General features: G+C 39.5%; 1 protein-coding gene across 2 annotated transcripts in view; it reads right to left on the bottom strand.

The window, feature by feature from the left end:
- Nucleotides 1-15,554, bottom strand: part of slc4a4a (solute carrier family 4 member 4a) — a 69,976-nt gene extending 54,422 nt beyond the window's left edge. For both annotated transcript variants that reach the window (XM_041999869.1, XM_041999870.1), the window contains exons 1-4: nt 15,449-15,554; nt 14,756-14,847; nt 11,187-11,260; nt 2,654-2,827 (exon numbers count right to left, since the gene is read on the bottom strand). In XM_041999869.1, coding sequence (XP_041855803.1) covers nt 2,654-2,827; nt 11,187-11,260; nt 14,756-14,772 — 265 coding nt within the window. In that variant the 5' untranslated portion in view covers nt 14,773-14,847; nt 15,449-15,554. The remainder of the gene's footprint in view (nt 1-2,653; nt 2,828-11,186; nt 11,261-14,755; nt 14,848-15,448) is intronic.
- Nucleotides 15,555-20,025: the final 4,471 nt, after the last annotated feature.

The following is a 20,025-nucleotide window of genomic DNA, read 5'->3' as shown; positions in this document are numbered from 1 at the left end:
AAGATGGAGAAACGTTGATGGTCTGATGAGTCTCCATTTCAGCTCCACATTCAGATGATAGGCTAAAAACTTGAAGGTGAACCACTGTGGGTCCAAGGCCTTAACTCCCTGAAGTGCTCCCCAGGCACTAAAATATGACAGCCCACTGCTCTCTGGTGAATTGACTAGAGATGGGTAAAATGCAGGCCCAATTTCCCAGTGGGAATTAATAAAGTAAAAATTAATATAATAAAATTGAAAATTATTATTTATTTCTCTTGGCTGATGATAGCAGAAACTGCCTTTATCAAAAACATAAATAAAACCATTACTCTTGAAAGCTGATTTTATATATATATATATAATTTTAAAAGTAACAAAGAAATATAATTCAACCTCCTTTCAACAAAGCATTTGGCTCTTAAAAAACCAAAAAGGTCAGGGTACGCGGCACTATTTACCAACAACTGGGAATACCAAGGTTCCCCACTGTGTCATAGTCCAGTACCACAACTCATAATCAAGGAACATCTCTCACAACTCTCAGCATCTATAAAACAAACCATTTCTGCTCATCATGCTTCATGACAATCAGCAGCAACAACCAGCTGGCCTGACTGTAATCTACTGTCCGATTGGATTTCTGTCCTCCAGAAAATCCCCCTCATCAAGTGACGTGTTCCCAGTGTAAAATCCAGTTCTGGCATAATTTGGGCCTCTTGTCATGTTCTATGCCAAATTCTATCATTTTCTGGAAATGATGGTGGTCTGTCTCTTTACTGGATTTAACAGAACGTGGACATTTGTAGCCTTGTTCACAGTGGAATTATCACTGTGTTGTTTAACAAAAACATTTGATGTTTCTTTAGGGGTGTAAAAATACATGAATCTGCAATGACATATGGACTCAATGATCAGCATCAATACAGCAATCATTTGTAAGATACACCTGAGAAAGAACATGTGGAATTGTTTCCATTTGCTTTGTTCCAATAACAAAAATGTGTTATTACAATTAAATGAGGAATATGTGTAGATTTAAAGATGTGGCAGGAATTATATCCTGCTTTATGTCTGCAAATGAGTAATATAATCTTTCAGTTTTATATGATGTGAGCATGTTAAAGCTCAACATACAGAAGTCTATTCAGTCTATTTTTGTTCAAAGAACAAATAGTTTTCATTCAAACTGTATCATACTGGCCGCTTGCTGCTGAATCAAATCATGCTTATTATATTGTGGCAGAATATTTGATATCAGCAAACACAGAATTTATATGATTTTTTAATCAAAGTTAAGATTTGTACCTCTAGTTTTCTTGTGTCATCTGGAGCTTTATTCTTGAACTTGTGCAGGTGTAATTCATCCACTTTGACTGATGCTAAAGTTCATAGCCACAGTCAGAAATATATTCAACCTAGTCCTGGGCAGTATATCGGTTCATACCAAAAGCCGCTTGTCTTCTATTTTTGTTACATGAATTGAACTACGTTGGAACATTGAATAGTGAAAAACTGTTTCAAGGGGGACCTTTTTTTACAGCTGCACCACAAAACATGCAGCAGAGCAGCTGTGTTGTTGGAGATGCTGAATGATAAAAATGAATAGAAAAATTCAAGACGCTGCAGCAGACGAAGTTGAACATGATAGCGCAGAAGAAAAGGCCTGTATCTGCTGTCAGGAGATACTTTGGTTTTAAAGTCAGACGTGGACCAAACAACTTTTTAATGCAAATGCTGCCAGCAAATGTGGCAACACGAGTAATCTGCTGTACCACCTTAGCCATAAACATGCTTTGGAGTACAAAGAATGTATGAAACCAAGATTAGCACCCTCCACAACCTCAGGTAAAACTGGAAAAACCAGAGAAAACTTGAGTCAGACGTAGCTTTTAGACACATTGGCTAGAGGTGCTGACTACTACAAAAAAGCAAAACGACGATCAAGATAACCAACGCCATCTCAATCCATATCCATATATGTATAGTACAACTGCTGCAGGTGAAGGCAGACAGGGTGATAACCAACAGGCTTCAATAGAGTTAATCTGTGTCACCTGCAGCAGCTCCCTGACCCAAACCTCCACCCAGAAACCCCACACCACCATCATTTAAACATGACCATAACTCTGCAAATAAAATCACTGGACATCTAAATTATGTATAATGAAGAGAAGATAAAACTAAACTGTTGTAGTAGTTGGTGTTTGCACTCTCATCGTCACCCGTTTTAAGCTTCACTTCTGCCGCTTCTTCTAGTTTTCATCAAAACTGTAGCTCTGTCTGTGCATCTGCAAATCCACCATACAGCACAGAAGACTGTCCAGACCACCCCCAACAAACAACTATCTACTGTATAACAGGTATACAGTAGATGCCTAAACTCAGGACCAAAACCCAGAGCAACAAAAGCTAACAATGCTCCCAACAGACTCCTATCAGCTCCAGTATTGCTGCATCCGATCGGCCTCTACCTCCGATGAAAATTCCCTCTGCTCTGTCGAAACAAACTCATCACTCAGAAACTATTTCTGGCCACAGAGTGGACTCAGCAACTTTGCAGAGAGGGTCACAGAGAGTTACAGGGGCATTTTTCTGAAAAAAGAGAGCAGCCCCTCAGCAAAGACAGACATGAATCCTAATCGGCCTTGACACTGAGCCCATCAGAACTTACTGAGAGGTTTGAGGATGCTGTTGCTGGCCTCATCGTTGTTTTCTGTGTCCGACTTGTCAGAGGCGTTCTCCGTCAACCTCTCCTTTCTGTCCTTGTGGCTGGTTCTCCGGCGGTGGCGCCTCCGACGCCGTGAGCTCTTGGGCACACGCACGCCAATGTAGATGGTGTGGTGACCTGCGAAAGGCAAAGAAAAAGGGGGAGATGAACTCTGACACATGACGTAGTGACACATTCAGACTGAAATGATGACGCAACGGCTAAGCTTCACAGCTGACTTCCTGAAAATGACAATTAATTTCTGGAAATGCATCAGTAGGAATGTCAACGGGAGCAGTATGGACTGCATTACCCTGACCTACTCGTGACCACTTCTCAGTTCATTTCAAGAATCAACGTGGCCCACAACAGACTGGAAACAGCGTAGCAGGGCCGGGTTACAGAGGTTGCAGTACACTGTCAAAGCAAATACATGGACAGAAAAAGAAGTATCACGTAACAGTGAAGACGCCATGACTGGCTACATGACTACATGCCTCCCGTACATGTTTACATAATACCAACAGAACATGGTTTAGTGCATTAGCGTAATAGAAGACCAGACTGTTAATACCACCAAGACGGATGATGGATATCATGTCAAAATGGGTAAATCTCAAATTTGAGACATCATAGTTAAGGACAGGGATCTCAAACTACAGTTGTTAAGGGTTGATGTGCTGCGGATTTTAGATGCTTTAAACTTAAAGATGTTTTAGCCTTGTCCCCCCCCAAAAAAAACCCCAAAAAAACAGGAGAGTTCATAGCTATTTTAGCACAATTTGGCAAATATGGGGGCCTCAGGTTTTAAAAGGTTAGATCAGCTCTGAATGATCAGAACCTACAAGCCCCTGAATCAATTAACACATACGTTAGAACACTGGTTCCCAACCTGGGGTCCGCGACCCAAACAGCATAGTGGGTCTCTGAGTCTTTGAACATTCAGAGCCAATGTGATCAATGTCCACATTGTCCTTTTTTTAAGAAAAAATTAAGGCTATATGCTGTTAATTTAACTTTGGCTTTATTGAAGCACAGGACTAAACCAGAATTAATTATTTATAGTGAGAATGTCACTTTTAAAAGCATGTAACCATGCATGGTTTCAGTACGGGGTGGGACAGGGTATTTTTAGTATTTGCATGAAAGGGGTCCCCAAGGAAAATAGGTTGAGAACCACTTCATTAGAGATTAAATACTGTGGTATCAGTTTTAGATGCTAAGGCTTGTACTGAGATCCAAATAAGATTTTAAGGGTCACAAATTCTTCACTTCTGGTACATGTATGGTCTGTTGGATGATTCTGGATCGAAGCATGCAGCAAAATGATCACAGTGGTCCATCCATCTGCAAGTTTGCTAAGTATTTTTAGTATGTTACATAACGATGAAAAGGATCATTTAATCTTTGCGTGCTGATGAAACAAAAGACTCTGAGTGTCAAATGTCTCCTTTCAGATGAGGTCGGGTAAAGCTGAGCCAAGCACTGTGACCCACAGGAAGTGTCTGAACCCCTCAACACAACAAACAATGATCTCTCTCCAAGCACAACAGCATTCATTATTCAGCCGTACCACAATGCCTTGTTCTTTTGTTGTTTCCTTTTAAGGGGTTCATCTAAATTCAATGACACCAGTTTTTCCCCATAACAAGTAAACACTGACCATCAAAGATAAGAAGGATCCAGAAAGGTTTAAAATGTCTTGTCTAACGTGAGGAGATGCTGTAAACCAGAGGGAATATCTTACTGTAAAACATGCCATCAGGGCCAGGTACATGTGGTATAACAGGACAGGAGGAGACAGGAGGAAATGGAGGGAGAAACAAACAGCTGGAGACAAAGCCAGCATTACTCACACCACAGCTACAGTTCAACAAAGAGGCACCTGTCTCATGCTAATGTGACAACATAAAAAAAAAGACAGTTATGCACCGCTAAAGCCTGACTAGCTTCACCTGCATAAGCTTAAGCTACAACCTGGATTCATTTCCTCTAAACTAAAGTAAACTTGACGTTCCTGCAAGTTAAGTCAGAGGGCTGCTGAACATCTACACCCAACAGTACAAGATGGTGACGCTCCGATCTGAAAGAGGGTTAGGTCACTTTTCTAAGTCTATCCAGACTGGGTTGGTTTTCCTGAAGGCCAGTTCTAATCCAGTTGTTCCCAAACTATTTTCCTTTAGAACCCCCTTCATAAAAATACTAAAAAGCTGTGGAGCCACTGCCCTATCCTGTGCTGAAACCATGCTTGGTTTTATGTTTTCATTAGCGAGATTCTCACCATAGGTACTGTATTCTGGCTGAGTTCTGTCCTTTGATAAAGCCAAAGTTAAATTAACAACATATAGCCTCATCTTTTCTTTTCTTTTTTTTTTTTTTTAAATAGCGACAAATCGTCTGATTTGTGGACAAAAATTGGATATATAAGCTGTAGCCTGTTTAGCTGTTGTTTTGTTTTTCACGAAGGATGCATAAAAATATTGCATAGCAGATTTTGATGATCCCCATTTATTCACTTTGGGATCTGGTTTAAAAAGTTTGTGTTTTCAGGGTCCTAAAACACCAGTTCCATGCGAACAAATGTCCAGATGATTAAAAAAAAAACATGAGTGGACACACTTCAACTCATCTCTGTGAACATGGTCTTAATTTTCAATCACAATGGTTCTGAATGGTCAATGCCTCGGGGACCCCCTGTGCGCTATGGGGGATGCCTTTTGGGGGTCCCGGACCCCAGGTTGGATAACCACAGTTCTAATCCATTACTAAATTCACTTATTCTCAGAAGTCTGTTTCCTTTATTAAGTACTTAACTGTCATAGTTGTAGTAAAGCTCTACAATATCTGAGCAGAGTACGTTGAAGCTGCCGATGGACAGTGAAGCTGATGTAAGAAGCTGTTTGCACCTTTACTGTATTTACAAAATGCAGTTTTATAAACATGCAGAGTTGCATGTAAGCTATAGAAATAATGGTCCTGAAATAATTAGTTTTGGTGGGTTAAAGCTTTTTCAAAAGAGGAGCTTTGAATAAGTTTTATACTGTATGATGTGAATGATTAGATGTTACTATTTAGCAATTTTCATACTTTTAACTTCACATCAATTAATCTCCAAGAAGTCTTTAATTACAACATTAAATTGTATATATTAGTCTGTAAATGCTGCATTTCTTCTTTGTTTTAATGGCAAGTTTAGTTGACTGAGATTTCTTATCCCTCACGACACACCAATAAACGTAACATTCATGTGACTGGCACATCACAGGTTCCTAAATAGTTAACTGGGTTATTTCCACTCAGTTTTAATTTGCAATTAAAAAAAATGCTGAAGCATTAACAATGCAAACTTTGAATACTGTAGTACTTTTTTTGGATTGCTATTTAGGTCCAGTTTTCTTTGTTAAGCCACTTCACACTGACCTATGAATCACTCAAGCATAAATAGGCTCCAAGCTCTAAGGGATGAACCAGAGTGGTGTCAACACATAACAGACAATATAGCATAGAACCTATTTTAAACAGGAATTTTAGTCCCTTTGTTAACAGCAGCAGCATATCTTTGTTCCCATTTTTAGTTATATCTAATGTATAAAAAGGACAAAGATAACACTATTTGACAGACATTACATATCACTGAACCAACTATCTGATTCCCAATGAGCCATTACCTGAAAACCAAGGGGGGGAAAACTATCTACAGCAGATCCAAACATCTGAAAAGGAAAATCCACTAAAAACCTGACATGAGACCTGAGAAATGCATTTCAACCATCAGTTGATCCATTTACTGTTCACTGAAGCCTCATGAAAGATGTTCTCCATGGGAGGGTGGATTCCCTTCTTAAAGAAGGGAAACAAGTGAATAAAAGCCTGGGGTATGCCAAATGCCACAAGACCTAGACTGATGAGTCCTTCCCAGAACCCAGTCCTCCACATTATTGAAGCAGTGTTGGCTCATCTTGACAGACAATGGAACAAAAGGCACCTAACATCCAAAAAAAAGAGCTTTGCAGAGTCCTCAAAAAGCCTGGAGAACTATATCTGTAGACTACTTAAGAAGTTTTTGGCAGTATTGAAGAGTTAAGATGCCCGGACCAAATACTGACTGTCAAGCTCTTTAAAAATGTACAAATTCTGTTTTTGCTCTAAATCTTTCCATTAACATTTTGCACATCTTTCAATAAATCCCTGCATTCATTTCCTATTTTCCAGGCATCTATAAAGACATTAGTTTCTAAAGAGTTCTGCACAGTATTGTACGTGTTGAATTGAATTACTTAGACAATCACTCTTGCTGATTGTGTACCACACTTATGGCAACCAATAACCCACAGAGCACCCCCCCTCAAGATAACTGTGAGCAAAGTCAAAGAGAATATCTAAATTTATGACAGAACATGTGGGTTTAACAGAAAGACCTAGAAAAAGATGGCCTGACAGTGACAATAAAAGAAAGAACAGGGACAGCAGCAGGAAGAGCTAATAAACATAAAATAAAGACATGAACATGAAACAAGAGGGTGAGAGAATAAGAGGAGAGTGATGAAAGAGAAGGAATGAAAAATAGTTGAGTCAAGGGACTGGAAAGGAAGATTTGCACCCTGCCAGAGCAGCTTTGTGAAACTACTTCCTGGTCTTTTTTGGGGGGGGTGGAAGAAGAAGTTCTTTTGGAGCTGCCTGTAAGGCACACTGAATGAAATGAAATCCTTCTGTTTTCTGGGAGGTTTGTTTAGTTCAGTAGATTTCTGAGGAGAGGCAACACTACCGCCAGTACCCTTAGTAACAATGCTAACCCAAAACCAGAGGGGAGGATGGCAACACGCCACGCTGCACCAGCTGCATACTAATGGCTGAAAGGCCTTAAAAAGATACAGTTAAATTAGAAGGGACAGATGTCGACTGTATGGCCAAAATACAAAAAATACAGATTATTTAGACTGTTACAAAAACAGTGTTAAAAGGCATTATGGCAAGTTTCATCATAGCATGTCCACATGAAATGGTCTGGCTTCTTCTCACATTATTAGTTTAGAATTAAATATTCTAACTAAAAAGGATAAAAAAAATTAGTAGAAATTGCAAGCTTGAGCATTTGAACTGTCACAGACTCAGATGCCAAAATATTTGGCTTTAACAGTTTCATAGAAGCATTAACTCATTTTAATTCATTCTCCCATTAAGAGTCTTTTCTTCTGTTCACTATTTGGTCCAATCTGGGCACTAAGTTATTTATTTCATTTATTATTTAAAAACCTCTACATTGGCAATATTTTTACATCTTTTGGACAGTTATCTGAAAAAAAACCTCCCTACACAAACATTTCTTTAGTTTTAGTAACATGTTTCCCCAATTTTCCCAGCATTTCGTCTTTTAACACATTCTTTAATCCTTAACCTGCCCTGAAGGGAATCACATCATACATTTACTCTCAGATTTACTCCTTATGTCCATCATCCCGAAATCACATTAAAATAAGTTGAAAAGGTGAATTAGTGAAAAATAACTGATGAGTTTCTGTAAAAACCCTTGATGGAGGTTTTTCCTGTCCATTGTCGCCTCGTGCAGCTCAGGATGGAGGACTGACAAGAAGATGAGATTCGATCGATTCGTTAGTTTCCTCAGCTTAGGCTTTAAAATATTTTTAAGGGTGTGAGTTCAACTTGTGCTTTGGTTTCATCAGGCTGGATGAAAATCATACCATCACTGTCAAAGATGGATTGAATCCAGCAGCACAATCACCAATACCTGGTTTCACTCTGTTAACCAGTCGCTTGATTTTAGCTCCTCTTTTCAACACTCTGGATTAAGAAACCATTAACTCTGTAAAACTGGAGTTAAATAGATATACAGCAAGAGGCTCCCTGTGGAAATTTCCCTCACTGAGGAATCCCTTTTCTTGATTACATGCAGGAGCACTACCAACTGATTAATCACATTCTGGTAGAACAGAAACCAAACTCCAAAAAGTCTAATTAATTAAAACTATAAATGTTTCCCCATTTATGTATACTTTATCTTTTCATTCATTTATTTGCTTCTTTGTTTAGTTTTCATTTAGCTCTCACACTCGGGCTTTACACTTCTACAGTTTTATGTCTTATGATTGTTTTATTTGTAAAAAGGTTAATAAAAACATTATTGAAAAAAAAACATTTTTATTTTGTACTGAAGCTGCTGTACCAGAACTTTCTTGCTCTTTGTGAGGGATGACAAGCTGCCTGACCTCTTTTGGTGCTCTCATTAGTGAGTCTGGCCTCATACTTTGATATTAATTAGCAGTAGAACTCATATTTCTCCAGTTTTAGCTTCTCTTCATCTGCTCCCTGTTAAATCCAGAATAGGACTTAAAATTCTCATATCATCCTCTTAGTGACCAAGCTCCATTGGATCTAAAGACCTCATAGTTTCAGATTTTCCCAGTCAAAAAGTTTCTAAAAGTAAAATGGGAGGCAAACGTTTCAGTTATCAGACTCTTCTCTGTGGAAGCAGATCCCAGTTTGAGCTCAGGAAGCTGAAAGTTTAAGTTTGAATAAGTTTAGATTTACAGTTACAGCTGACTTGGTGACCCTTGATCATTGCTTTAGTTACGCTCCTATGGGCAGACTGCTGGGGAGCACCTCCCTCCACCTTTCTCTCCTTCCTCTTTATTCTCCATGTATAAATATATGACTTTATTATTGTCACACACATGACTTGTGTGTCTATTTTCCTTCTCAGCAGGTATCTCTGCCTTGGGGTTATGGTGCCTGTTGACCCCTCTGTCCTGTCCTCTCCATTCTCAACCAGTCGAGGCAGATGGCCGCCCTCACTGGTTCTACTGGAGGGTTTTTCTTCCTTTTAAAGGGCAGTTTTTCCTCTGCACTGTCGCCTTGTGCAGCTCAGGATGGAAGACGTGAAGACTGAATTCCTTAGATTTTTTGTTTGTTTTTTAAATTTGGTTTTATGAGCTATTATAAACTGGACTATTGGTTATCATGTAAAGGATTTGTTTTAACTGGACTACAATGTATGGACTGTGTTAAACTGCTATGTTATTGCTTTGTCGTGAATTGGTGCTATACAAATAATCCTGAAATGAACTGATTGAAGTTAATTCAACAATCTCTATCAACTCTAAAATAAGACGAGGGTTTTTGGTCATGCTGATGTTAGCATCTGACGAGATGGACCCAAACTCCAGCTGTCACCATAGCTACGCAACTTAATTTCAGAGATTTTGAGTGTTTTTAATCAAAGAAAAAACTGAGCTCAGTCACCGTTTTAAATTGGTTTCTGAGTAGAAATCGGCTGGCAGACTTGAGGCTTGTTTTCGATAATTGGGAACATCACTTTCATTCTGCTGCTGAAAAGGTCTCTCATAAAATAATAAATAATAATTAAGTAATATAAGGATAATACATAATAATAAATTAATAAAATATCTTAGATTTAAAAAATGTATAAAAATAATAAGCTGCTTGTAGCAAATTTGCAACAATAGGCATCAAGGGGTTAAGAGAGCATTAATCAGGGCTCATCCAACACAAAATGTTTGTACTGCAACTATTTTCACCACTGTCGACAAACCAACACAAAACACAACGTTCTTGGATGGTAAAAGTGGCTCGGTGCCAGCCAGAGCGTTTCACCTGCTGGACCATGACCAAGAAACCTGCTGCTGCCGTTCACTGTGAAAACTCAACCTCATTCCCACGCTACTCAAACTTTTATCCACACCAAGTGGAGACGCAAGTAAAAATAAATAAGTTAATGCAACACTGCATCATTTTGCAATTGAGACAGGACACAGTTGAAAGAGGAGGGTTCTCCACAGAGGGAGAGGAAAATAAAACCACAAAACAGTATTTTAATTCAATATCTGCAGTTAGATGTAATTCCTGTTCCAACATATAGAAGGAACACAGTTACAGCACATTCACCTCCGTTTTACTTTCAATGGGTTATTAACTAGTGCAAGCTTTTTCCTTTTATCGTTGTTGTCCTGCAGGTCTCTCAGAGGATTAGTGAGGTAAACACAGGATCACATGATCTGTGTTCTACATCTTTATCATGCCAGCTCCCTACGTAGGTGAGCATTGTGCACGAAGGAAGTGATCTAATTCGGAAGTCTTTAATTCGGAAGTCTGCATCTTTAAATGAGGGACTTTCCTTAGAAAACACATCTTATAATTAAGATTAGGATACAAAAAAAATGGCAAATAAAATCAGAAAAATGTTACTGTTTAAGAAAAACATCTTAAAATGAAGATTTAGTGACTTTTATTTTTAGTTAAATTGTTCATCTTTAGAGAAAAAATTCACTCTCACAATACCTCCTGCCATCTGTGTCTATATTGCCTTCCAGTCTTCATCCCAAAATAAATAAGTTTGTGAATAACATAAAATATATATTTTAGAAATAATAGAATAATAAAAAAAATAAATAAAATAAAATAAAATAAAATAAAATAAAATAAAACAAAATAATTGAAGTATACTAAAACAGGCCAAACTTACCTGCTACCTCTTCTTCATCACAGATGTGTTTGAGTAAGGACGCCCCTCGGTCCACCACCGCCTCATCCTCCATCCTGTAGTAGTAGAAGAGGAAAAAAGACTGTTCACACTTTTCCTCCAACGACAGCGTGGAGCCATAGCGCTTTGGCTCGTTCACCTGCAGTAAGTTGGGACTGGGGCTCAGTCTGGTGCTGCTGGTGGCACTCATTTCCACCCATTAAAGACTCATTGACAAACAACCTACACGATCACCTCAGAGCCCAGAGATCGAACCTTAAGGCCTAATATTCAGAGTAAACAACCCCCAACTGTGAGAATGTGTGTCGTCCTTGAGGAAGTCTAAGTACGCAGGCGATAGGTATGTGTAATGGCTTTAATCTGGCAGTGGGGGTGAGGGAGAGGACAGGAAGTCTCCTAATTGAGTGTGATGGACAATGATTGGTGCTTGTCATCAGCAAAACAAAAAAAATAAGAAAAGAAAAATTTCCTACTGACACTTGAACTCATCAAAATTTGGATCTGGTCTCTAACTTGTCTTCATTTAACAATGAATGACAACAGAAGGCACCAGAAAAAGTATGAGTTAAGTACAAGTCTAATCAGTCACACACACACTACAAAGCCTCTCCATCTGGCTGGTAATGCCTGCCAGCCCCCTTCTCCACCACCCTGCACCTAAGAAACAAGTGGGGCATCACATGTCTGTCTACTCATCCGCCCTTACAGGATTACGCCGGCTTTACTTAAGTGACAACCCACTCACAGAAGCTCGTAACAGGCCGACGTGCCGGAGCCTCTGCTGCTCTCCAAGAGCATCTCGGCTCACATTCATCCTCACGTCAAACAGACCGAGCTGCTTCCTGACAAACACCCACGACTGAAAATGTGTCATTGCGGCCGGACGTTGTTGGGGGTGTTTCAGCACGTAGAGTGAGGGGGACCCAGAAATGTGCATTCCAGTCTTTATCCTGGAAACCTAACATGTAGCTTCCCCCCGATGAGATCACAGAGAAATTAGGACAGAAAGGAAAAAACTTTTTAAATGCTTGATTGCGTCTTTATAATTAAATTAAATTTATAAAATACCATTTTCATTTCTTATCTTATCTTAGATCTTAGATTTAAAGTGGCTGTTTTGTTTATTTAACAGCAGAAAATGATTACATCATCAGTGCACACTGACTAGACTGATCATTTTTCAAGCAAATGAAAAGCATTGACTAATTATTCTTCTATACTGAATATTTCTATGTTCTGGGAAAATATACATTTGTTATTAAATATCCAAATACTTTGGCAGCAGTGCAATCTATTCTGGGTCAGACAGGACCGGACAGGACGGACCAAGAGGCTCAGGGGTCGAAGGTCAGGGACAGAACTGCCCCCAACCAGCTGCTCTGGGTTTCAGCATGAGGAGGTTCACTTCAAGCTAGCTTCATCATTGTCTTGGGAATGTCACAAAAACAGCAAGAACAACCATACCGACACTAAATAATCTCTTATTTTCTCTTTTTGAGAAGCAGACACAGTTGTTTTAACTTGCTGATTCACTGAACCATCTCTGCAATTCCTCTTTTTTTTCTCCTTAAACTACTTTTCATAGACTGCCTCTCATATTTTTACAGTATATAGATAAATGCTAAGGAAAATAGAAAAATTAAAGAGAAAGTTTTGGATCTAATTAAAATGCTGATTTCTCATTGGCTGGATTCACCAAGTTTCAGATACCACGTGATAAGAAAAAAACTCCATCCAAACTACAGCAACACACTGAGGCCTTTTGTCTCTGAACTTCACCAAATCTTCAGTTCCCACTTCCTCCATTGCCACCTATGGAACAACTGTGGACATAACAGGCCAAGCAAACTCCACTCAGCTTGAGCCGGCAAGATAGATAGATAGATAGATAGATAGATAGATAGATAGATAGATAGATAGATAGATAGATAGATAGATAGATAGATAGATAGATAGATAGATAGATAGATCTTTGTGCTTGAGTAAGAACAAAACAACAGGCCCGGGATTAACTTGAAATCCAGAAAGATGAATCTTTCCAGAAAAGAATAAACTCTTTACTAGATTTAACCTGGATAATTAAAATAAACTGACTAATCTGACTAAGGCAACAAGTTTAGGAAGAAGCTGGAGAATAAAAGTTGTGTGCTCTGCGTGCCTGCTAATATTTATTTCAATACCATTGCTTGCAGCAATAAAAATAATAAAAACCAGCACCGAGCTGCTATTTAGTTTTCCAAAGACTGGGATGAAGTCAAAAGATGAAGAGAAAAAAGCCATTAAAAGAAGAAAGAAAGTCATCTGGAGTTGCTTCAAAACTGCTAAGATCATAATTCATCTGTTCATGTCTCACATCCTCCTGGGAACAAACACCCACATATCTACAACCCTGCAGAACGGCACAGTTCTGTTATGATCATCCCTGGACTCGATCTGGTCTGGTTTTTCCTGTCCCCCTTCTGCATTTCCTGTTTAGTTGTTTGTGTGAATACTTCTGCAGCGAGATTATGACATTAAACCCCAAATACTAGAAGCAGAAGCAAACATATACATTCATTGGCAAGCCAAATAAGCAACATTTATGCATTTTAGAGCACAAAAAGAAAGTTTGAATTTTTGCCCTTAAAATATTCCAAGTGAATTGTACATTGCTGTTTAAAGCTAACAAGCATATTACAATGAGAACTTGACACCCTGTTCCTTTGCACTCATTATTGTATATTAGCTCCTTTTTGTCTGTCGCAGTGTAGATAACATCGGTCTGTTGCATGTAGCCTGCATTCCCTGTCTGAGGAAGAAAACAACATTCAACCACTATGGTATACTATATGAATAAAACATATAGAATCCTGTTGTGTAATTAAGTTTGTAAAGACAATTTCCTCCATACAATGCAGGTAAAATGCCAAAGGGTATCATAGTTCTCTGCAGCTCAAAGGTTTCCTTACACAAAAGATTCTGTGAACTGATAGTCACGCTGGGATTTATGGTGAAGCCTCTATTGTTGAGACTAAATAATCAGAGGTCAAGCCATCAAACTGAGATACAGAAGCTGTATCACTCATTCTGATTGTGTTTTCAATTGACTTCAATTGCTGCCTCTCTCTTCATATGTTTTGGACATCTGTGGTGCTCTTCTTTTGCCCACCGGTTTGGCTTTCGAACCGCAACCAGAAATGTTATAATGATGCAGCAAGACCTGAAGCTACTGACTGCAATAAGATGGTTTATTAGCAGGTGCCTTTTAAAGCAGCTCAAGTAAATGAAGTGTAACCCAAGGCAGTGCTCCTAAATGGCAGCTGTGACTGCTCCACATGGTGTTTAGGGTCACTCTGGTTTACGGACAATTTTATCAGAGGTATGCGTTATACTATATTATACTATATATATATATATACTGTATTATATATACTATATTTCTATACCTTTTTGTTTTAAGAAGTTTTAAGAAGAATAAGCTCTTTCACCAGCAGCTGTTTGAACACACTTGTTCAGTTTATCTCTACATAAGGGGTTAAAAGGCGTTGGTAAAAGTAGATGAGGTCACTTACTTCTTGTTGCCACTCATCTTCTCAAGTTGCAAGTGAGAATTTCCTCAGTGGATATGCTGAGTAGAACTGGTCACTGGAGCTGCTGTTTCAACCTGAACACATGGAGAGGAAGAAGCATATCTGAGTCCACTTTCACCAAATCAAAATGTTTATCAAGCCACAAAATGATTGCACAGGTTTATCTTTTAAAGATCGTACAACAGTCAGTCAAATGTGATGCTGCGCTTCATTCAAAGAACTAGAAATCCACTGATTAAATTTGCTTCCTTTATGATAACACGGGTCTGCTTTGGCTTCATTTATGTATTTGGTGATGCAGAAGTTAAAATAATATTATTAAGCATTTAAAAAAATGGATAATGACTATCAAAATAACCTGCTTGAACAGAACAAAACAGTCAAGCAGCGCAATTACGCGCAAGTAGCCTCAAGTTTGAGAGGTATGTGAGGCAAAACAGAAAAAATAAAAGCTTTCATGAAAGAAAGAAAGAAAGAAAGAAAGAAAGAAAGAAAGAAAGAAAGAAAGAAAGAAAGAAAGAAAGAAAGACACCTGTGATGGTCTGCGCGTAAATAATCAGAAATATTCCAGTGATTTACGATCAAGGCGCCTCTTCACCACATGCACGCAAGGGCCTGAGCAACTTTGTTCGGAGTGTCTACAACTCCAAGGTGCAGCCAGTGTAAATGACTTACCGCTGTGTTACTGCTCTTTGGATCTTGTTGTCTCCCCTGCGGCTGCATGAAAGTAAAAGACGCCTACCTCCACTGCTCGGGGAAGTTTGTACGCCGCATTGCGCATTTGTGTGTGCGCTCAGCACGCCGCCGCCTCTATCTGCCGGACCATCCTTCTGTCAACGCCACTCCTCCGATGGGAGGTCAAACTGCTCTCCCCCACCACCACCACCACCACCTCCACCACCTCCTGCTGCTGCTGCTGCTGCTCCATCATCTCTTTCCTCAGCTTTATTTTTCTAACATTACCAAGTAAGAGCTCGGCTGTGCCATGGTTAATCATCCATCACTCACAGTGGAGTCACAAATGAGAAGACGTTGAAAATCATGTTTAAAAAGAGCAACAAAGTGCATGTGTATAAGATCGGTTCACTGTTTGTTTACGGGGAAAGTCGAGTTAAAAAAAGGTGTGTTTCAGCATCAATGAATGTCCTGAATATGAAACTCTTAAGAATCTCTAATTGTACTGGGAAATTAGCTTCAGTATATCTCTGCTTTGAGGTACCTGGATCAGGCTACAGGAGCTTGTAGTTTGGATATTTAGCGCCATCTGTCGGAAGAAATATGTCAACTATGGATGGCATCAAATTATGATTATTGTTTTCTTATATCGCCTAAAAAATCAACAAATGCAACCAATCATTCCAAATTATTTGAATAAATTCTCGGTAAGTCAGTCATTTTTGCCTACATGTTGTCAAATTAGTCTTTCTTTGTCACTACAGATGATAAATAGTTTAAGGAACAATCATGGACGTAGTTTACTTTCATGCAGACGCAGGGGAGACAAGAAGATCCACAGAGAAGTGACACAGCGGTAAGTCCTTTACATGGGCTGCATCTTAGAAAAGTTCATGAGCAAAATTATTGTCCTTTAATTTGTTTCAGCTTGAGTTGTGATCAGTTTAAAGGCTAATTATTGAACTTACCAGTCATTTTCTATATGACTCTCAGATTAAAATAAATAAATAAAAAAATAAAGATGACTGGCTTGCTAGGAGCGTGCTCGGGTTGACACGCGAGGTAACGTGTCGTGTACACGAGTTGCAATATTTACTTGAACGCTAGAGGCGGTAGTTATGATGAATGAACTGAACCATAATACACATGAAAGAAACGACAATGTGAATATTTAGTTTCATGATGAACTCCTGCCTCTCACTGTATTTAAAACAGAAGATCGACTAAAACATTATTAATTCACAAATGTTTTCTATCTTGTTTTAATGATCCTTTTTTCAGAAATAGTGACTTTTTTCTCCCTAACCTATCTTCCATCTGCCTCTGAACAACCTCTGCCACAGCCTCAGTCCATGCCATGCTTCCAGAGCCTGAAGTGTTACCTGTATTAGACCAGACATATTTCAATTTAGAGTCCTTATTCTACACTGGATAAAATATTTTTATATGGAGATGTTTTTGTCCCTACTTTATCCTCATTAGCCTATTTGAAAGTTTCTTTCTGTCATCTGACTTACACTATATTACCAAAAGTATCCACTCACTCATCCAAATAATTGAAATAAGGTGTTCCGATTACTTCCGTGGCCACAGGTCGATGAAATCAAGCACCGAGGCATGCAGACTGTTTCTACGAACATTTGTGAAGAAATGTGTCGCTCTCAGGAGCTCAGTGAATTCTAGCATGGTACTTTGATAGGATGCCACCTGTGCAACAAGTCCAGTAATGAAATTTCCTTACTCCTAAATATTCCACAGTCAACTGTCAGTGGGATCATAACAAAGTGGAAGTGATTGGGAATGACAGGTCCCGTTAAATGACTGAGCGCAGTCGCGGATGCTGAGGCACATAGTGCGCAAAGGTTGGCAACTTTCTGCAGAGTTTATTGCTACAGACCTTCTAACTTCATGTGGCCTTCAGATCAGCTCAAGAACAGTTTGAAGAGAGCTTCATGGATTGGGTTTCCACGGCCGAGCAGCTGCATCTAAGCCATACATCACCAAAAGCAATGGACAGTATTGGATGCAGTGGTTTAGAGAACGCTGCCACTGGTCTCTGGATCAGTGGGGATGCTGGAGTGATGAATCGTGCTTCACCATCTGGTAATCTGATGGAAGAGTCTGGTTTGGGACAGGTTTTCAGGAGCTGGGCTTGGCCCGTTAGTTCCAGTGAAAGGAACTCTGAACGCTTCAGCATACCAAGAGCACCCTGCATCCTCACAGTGATGAGACATCTGACACAGAAGCCCCGAAGCCTGCATCGAGAGTTAGCACCTCTGTGCTGTGCCTCAGTCCAGCCCTCTCCAGCCATCAGACTTGTTCATATCTGCCATTTGGCTTGTCCTCCCATGATGGTTCCTCTCTTTCATTCGCCTCCAGGTTCCATTTCCTGAGACACTCAATGAGTGCAACATCGCTTGGGGCCATGTTCTTGATGTATTCATGGAGCTTAGATGTTACATCTTGGATAGTGGTCTCCCTCTTTGGCTTAGCGTATAGCCTCGAGACACTGGATTTGGGGTGGAACCCTCCATACATGGTGAACAGCTTCCGTGTTTTAACAGCTGTGGTCTGAACTTCCCCCTTTGGCCAGCTTATTATCCTTGCAGGTTATCTGATCACTGGCAGGACATAGCTGTTAACTACCCGGATCTTGTTCTTGCCGTTGAGCTGACTTCTCATGACTTTCCTTACTCATTGCAGATATTTTGGCTGTGGCAGCTTTCCTTGTGGAAATATTCCTTCAGGGTTACTGTTTGCTTGTGGTATGCCAAGGTACTGCCAGGTCCTCCCACTGACCTGTATAGTTTCTGAATATAAAGCATGAATTGTAAAATGGTAACATCATGTCACAAATGTGTCATATGTCACATATATTCAACTTCAGTCCAATTTATTAGCACCTAACACCCGGAGTGCAGGAGGTGACAAAAGGATCCTGACAAAACTGCCATCCATGCTGGAGCATGAGTCTCACCCCCTGCAGGACGCTCTGTCTGCTCTGAAGAGCAGCTTCAGTGACAGACTGATCCATCCTAACTGTGTGAAGGAGAGATACCGCAGGTCTTTCCTCCCTGCTGCTGTCAGACTTTACAATGTACACATGTAAACAGTGTTTACATATCGATATTAGAGCTGTCAAAAATAACGCGTTAACGTTGTAGCTAATTTATGTAATAAATTATTTTTAATGCAATTAACACATGCACGGCATGACAAGCCCCATACATCCATTGTTTCTTTGTTATGACAGCTGGATGTGGAGAGGCGAGATGGAAAAGATGAGCCGGGTTGCTCTATCAATGGATTTGAGAATAAACACAACATTAATAGAGCAATTCATGGATGTCACCCTCATGAAGAATGAGGCTGTTTTCACACCCACTCTTGTCCTGGTGAGAGGGTTCCACACCCACACTTTCCCCATTTTTTTTAACTGTTTTGCACCAACGTGTCTGCCCCAGTGGCTCTCTGGTAGTCTCAGTGTTTGTGCAGCAGCTGCTTCCTCCCTCTCCTCTCATGTTGTTCCATGAGTCATGACAGCTGATCGTCTTTTCTCTCTTGTTGTGTTTGTTTGTGGTGCCAGTGGTTCAGCTCAGAAGGAAGAAACTAGCGGTTCATGGTTCACACCGTCACATATTTACCCCCAAGTATTGTTTTTGGCAGGACCTTCTCTAACACAGTAGTTGGCTGGTGGCAGACAGGGTTTATATTTCAGATATGCAGGGGCGAGTCTAGAAAGTTCTGATGGGGGACCTATTTTTAGGTCTAGATGTAATGGAACATTGAACTGATTATTACAACTAAAGTAAACGTAATGTAAAAAGGTGAAGAAAAAAAATCATACCACAAACAGCCAATGATCTTTTTTATCAACAGCTGTTGTTGTGATGCTGCTGTAAGACTTTTATCACTGCTGCACAAACACTCACACTTCAATGATAAAAGGACAAAGCTGTTTTTATCCAGATCATCAGTTTTATCAGAGTTTCTTCATCAATGTTGGCTGTTTAACTTCAGTCATCACATCTGCTTGTTTTATGACAGAAATTATCACCATGGAGACGGTTGGTGAGATGATATTATATGAATTCAGAGTTATGATCTAGAACATGGTAGAGATGATTTAGAATAACATATAGAAGTGCATTACATGCTGCATTTACTGACCCTTGGACATCTGAGGTTAACCAAAGAGAAGGTCAATTAACAGTAAATATTTGTAGCATCGGCTCGTTCTGGTGATACAATACAGTCAAAACGGGCAGATTTCAGGCATAGTTGCGAATGGTGATTAATCACGATTAATTCATTTGTAAGCTGTGAATAATCTGATTAAAAATTGTAAAAATTTGACAACCATAATTTCTATACATGTTTATGTAAATATTTATATACTGTACATATTCCCCCTGTTGGACCATATTCTGTAGATATTATTATTTATTTTTTGTGTGTGTTCTTTTTTATATAACCTGGGTGCTTCTGCTTACTGTACCTGCACTGTTGGAACAAAGCAAATTTCCCACTGAGGGACTAATAAAGTCTTTCTTTTTTAGTCCTTATTCTTATTTATT

Source organism: Melanotaenia boesemani, chromosome 11 (assembly GCF_017639745.1).
Source record: "Melanotaenia boesemani isolate fMelBoe1 chromosome 11, fMelBoe1.pri, whole genome shotgun sequence".
In the NCBI taxonomy this organism is placed as follows: Eukaryota; Metazoa; Chordata; class Actinopteri; order Atheriniformes; family Melanotaeniidae; genus Melanotaenia; species Melanotaenia boesemani.
This window is presented reverse-complemented; position numbering and strand designations above follow the sequence as displayed.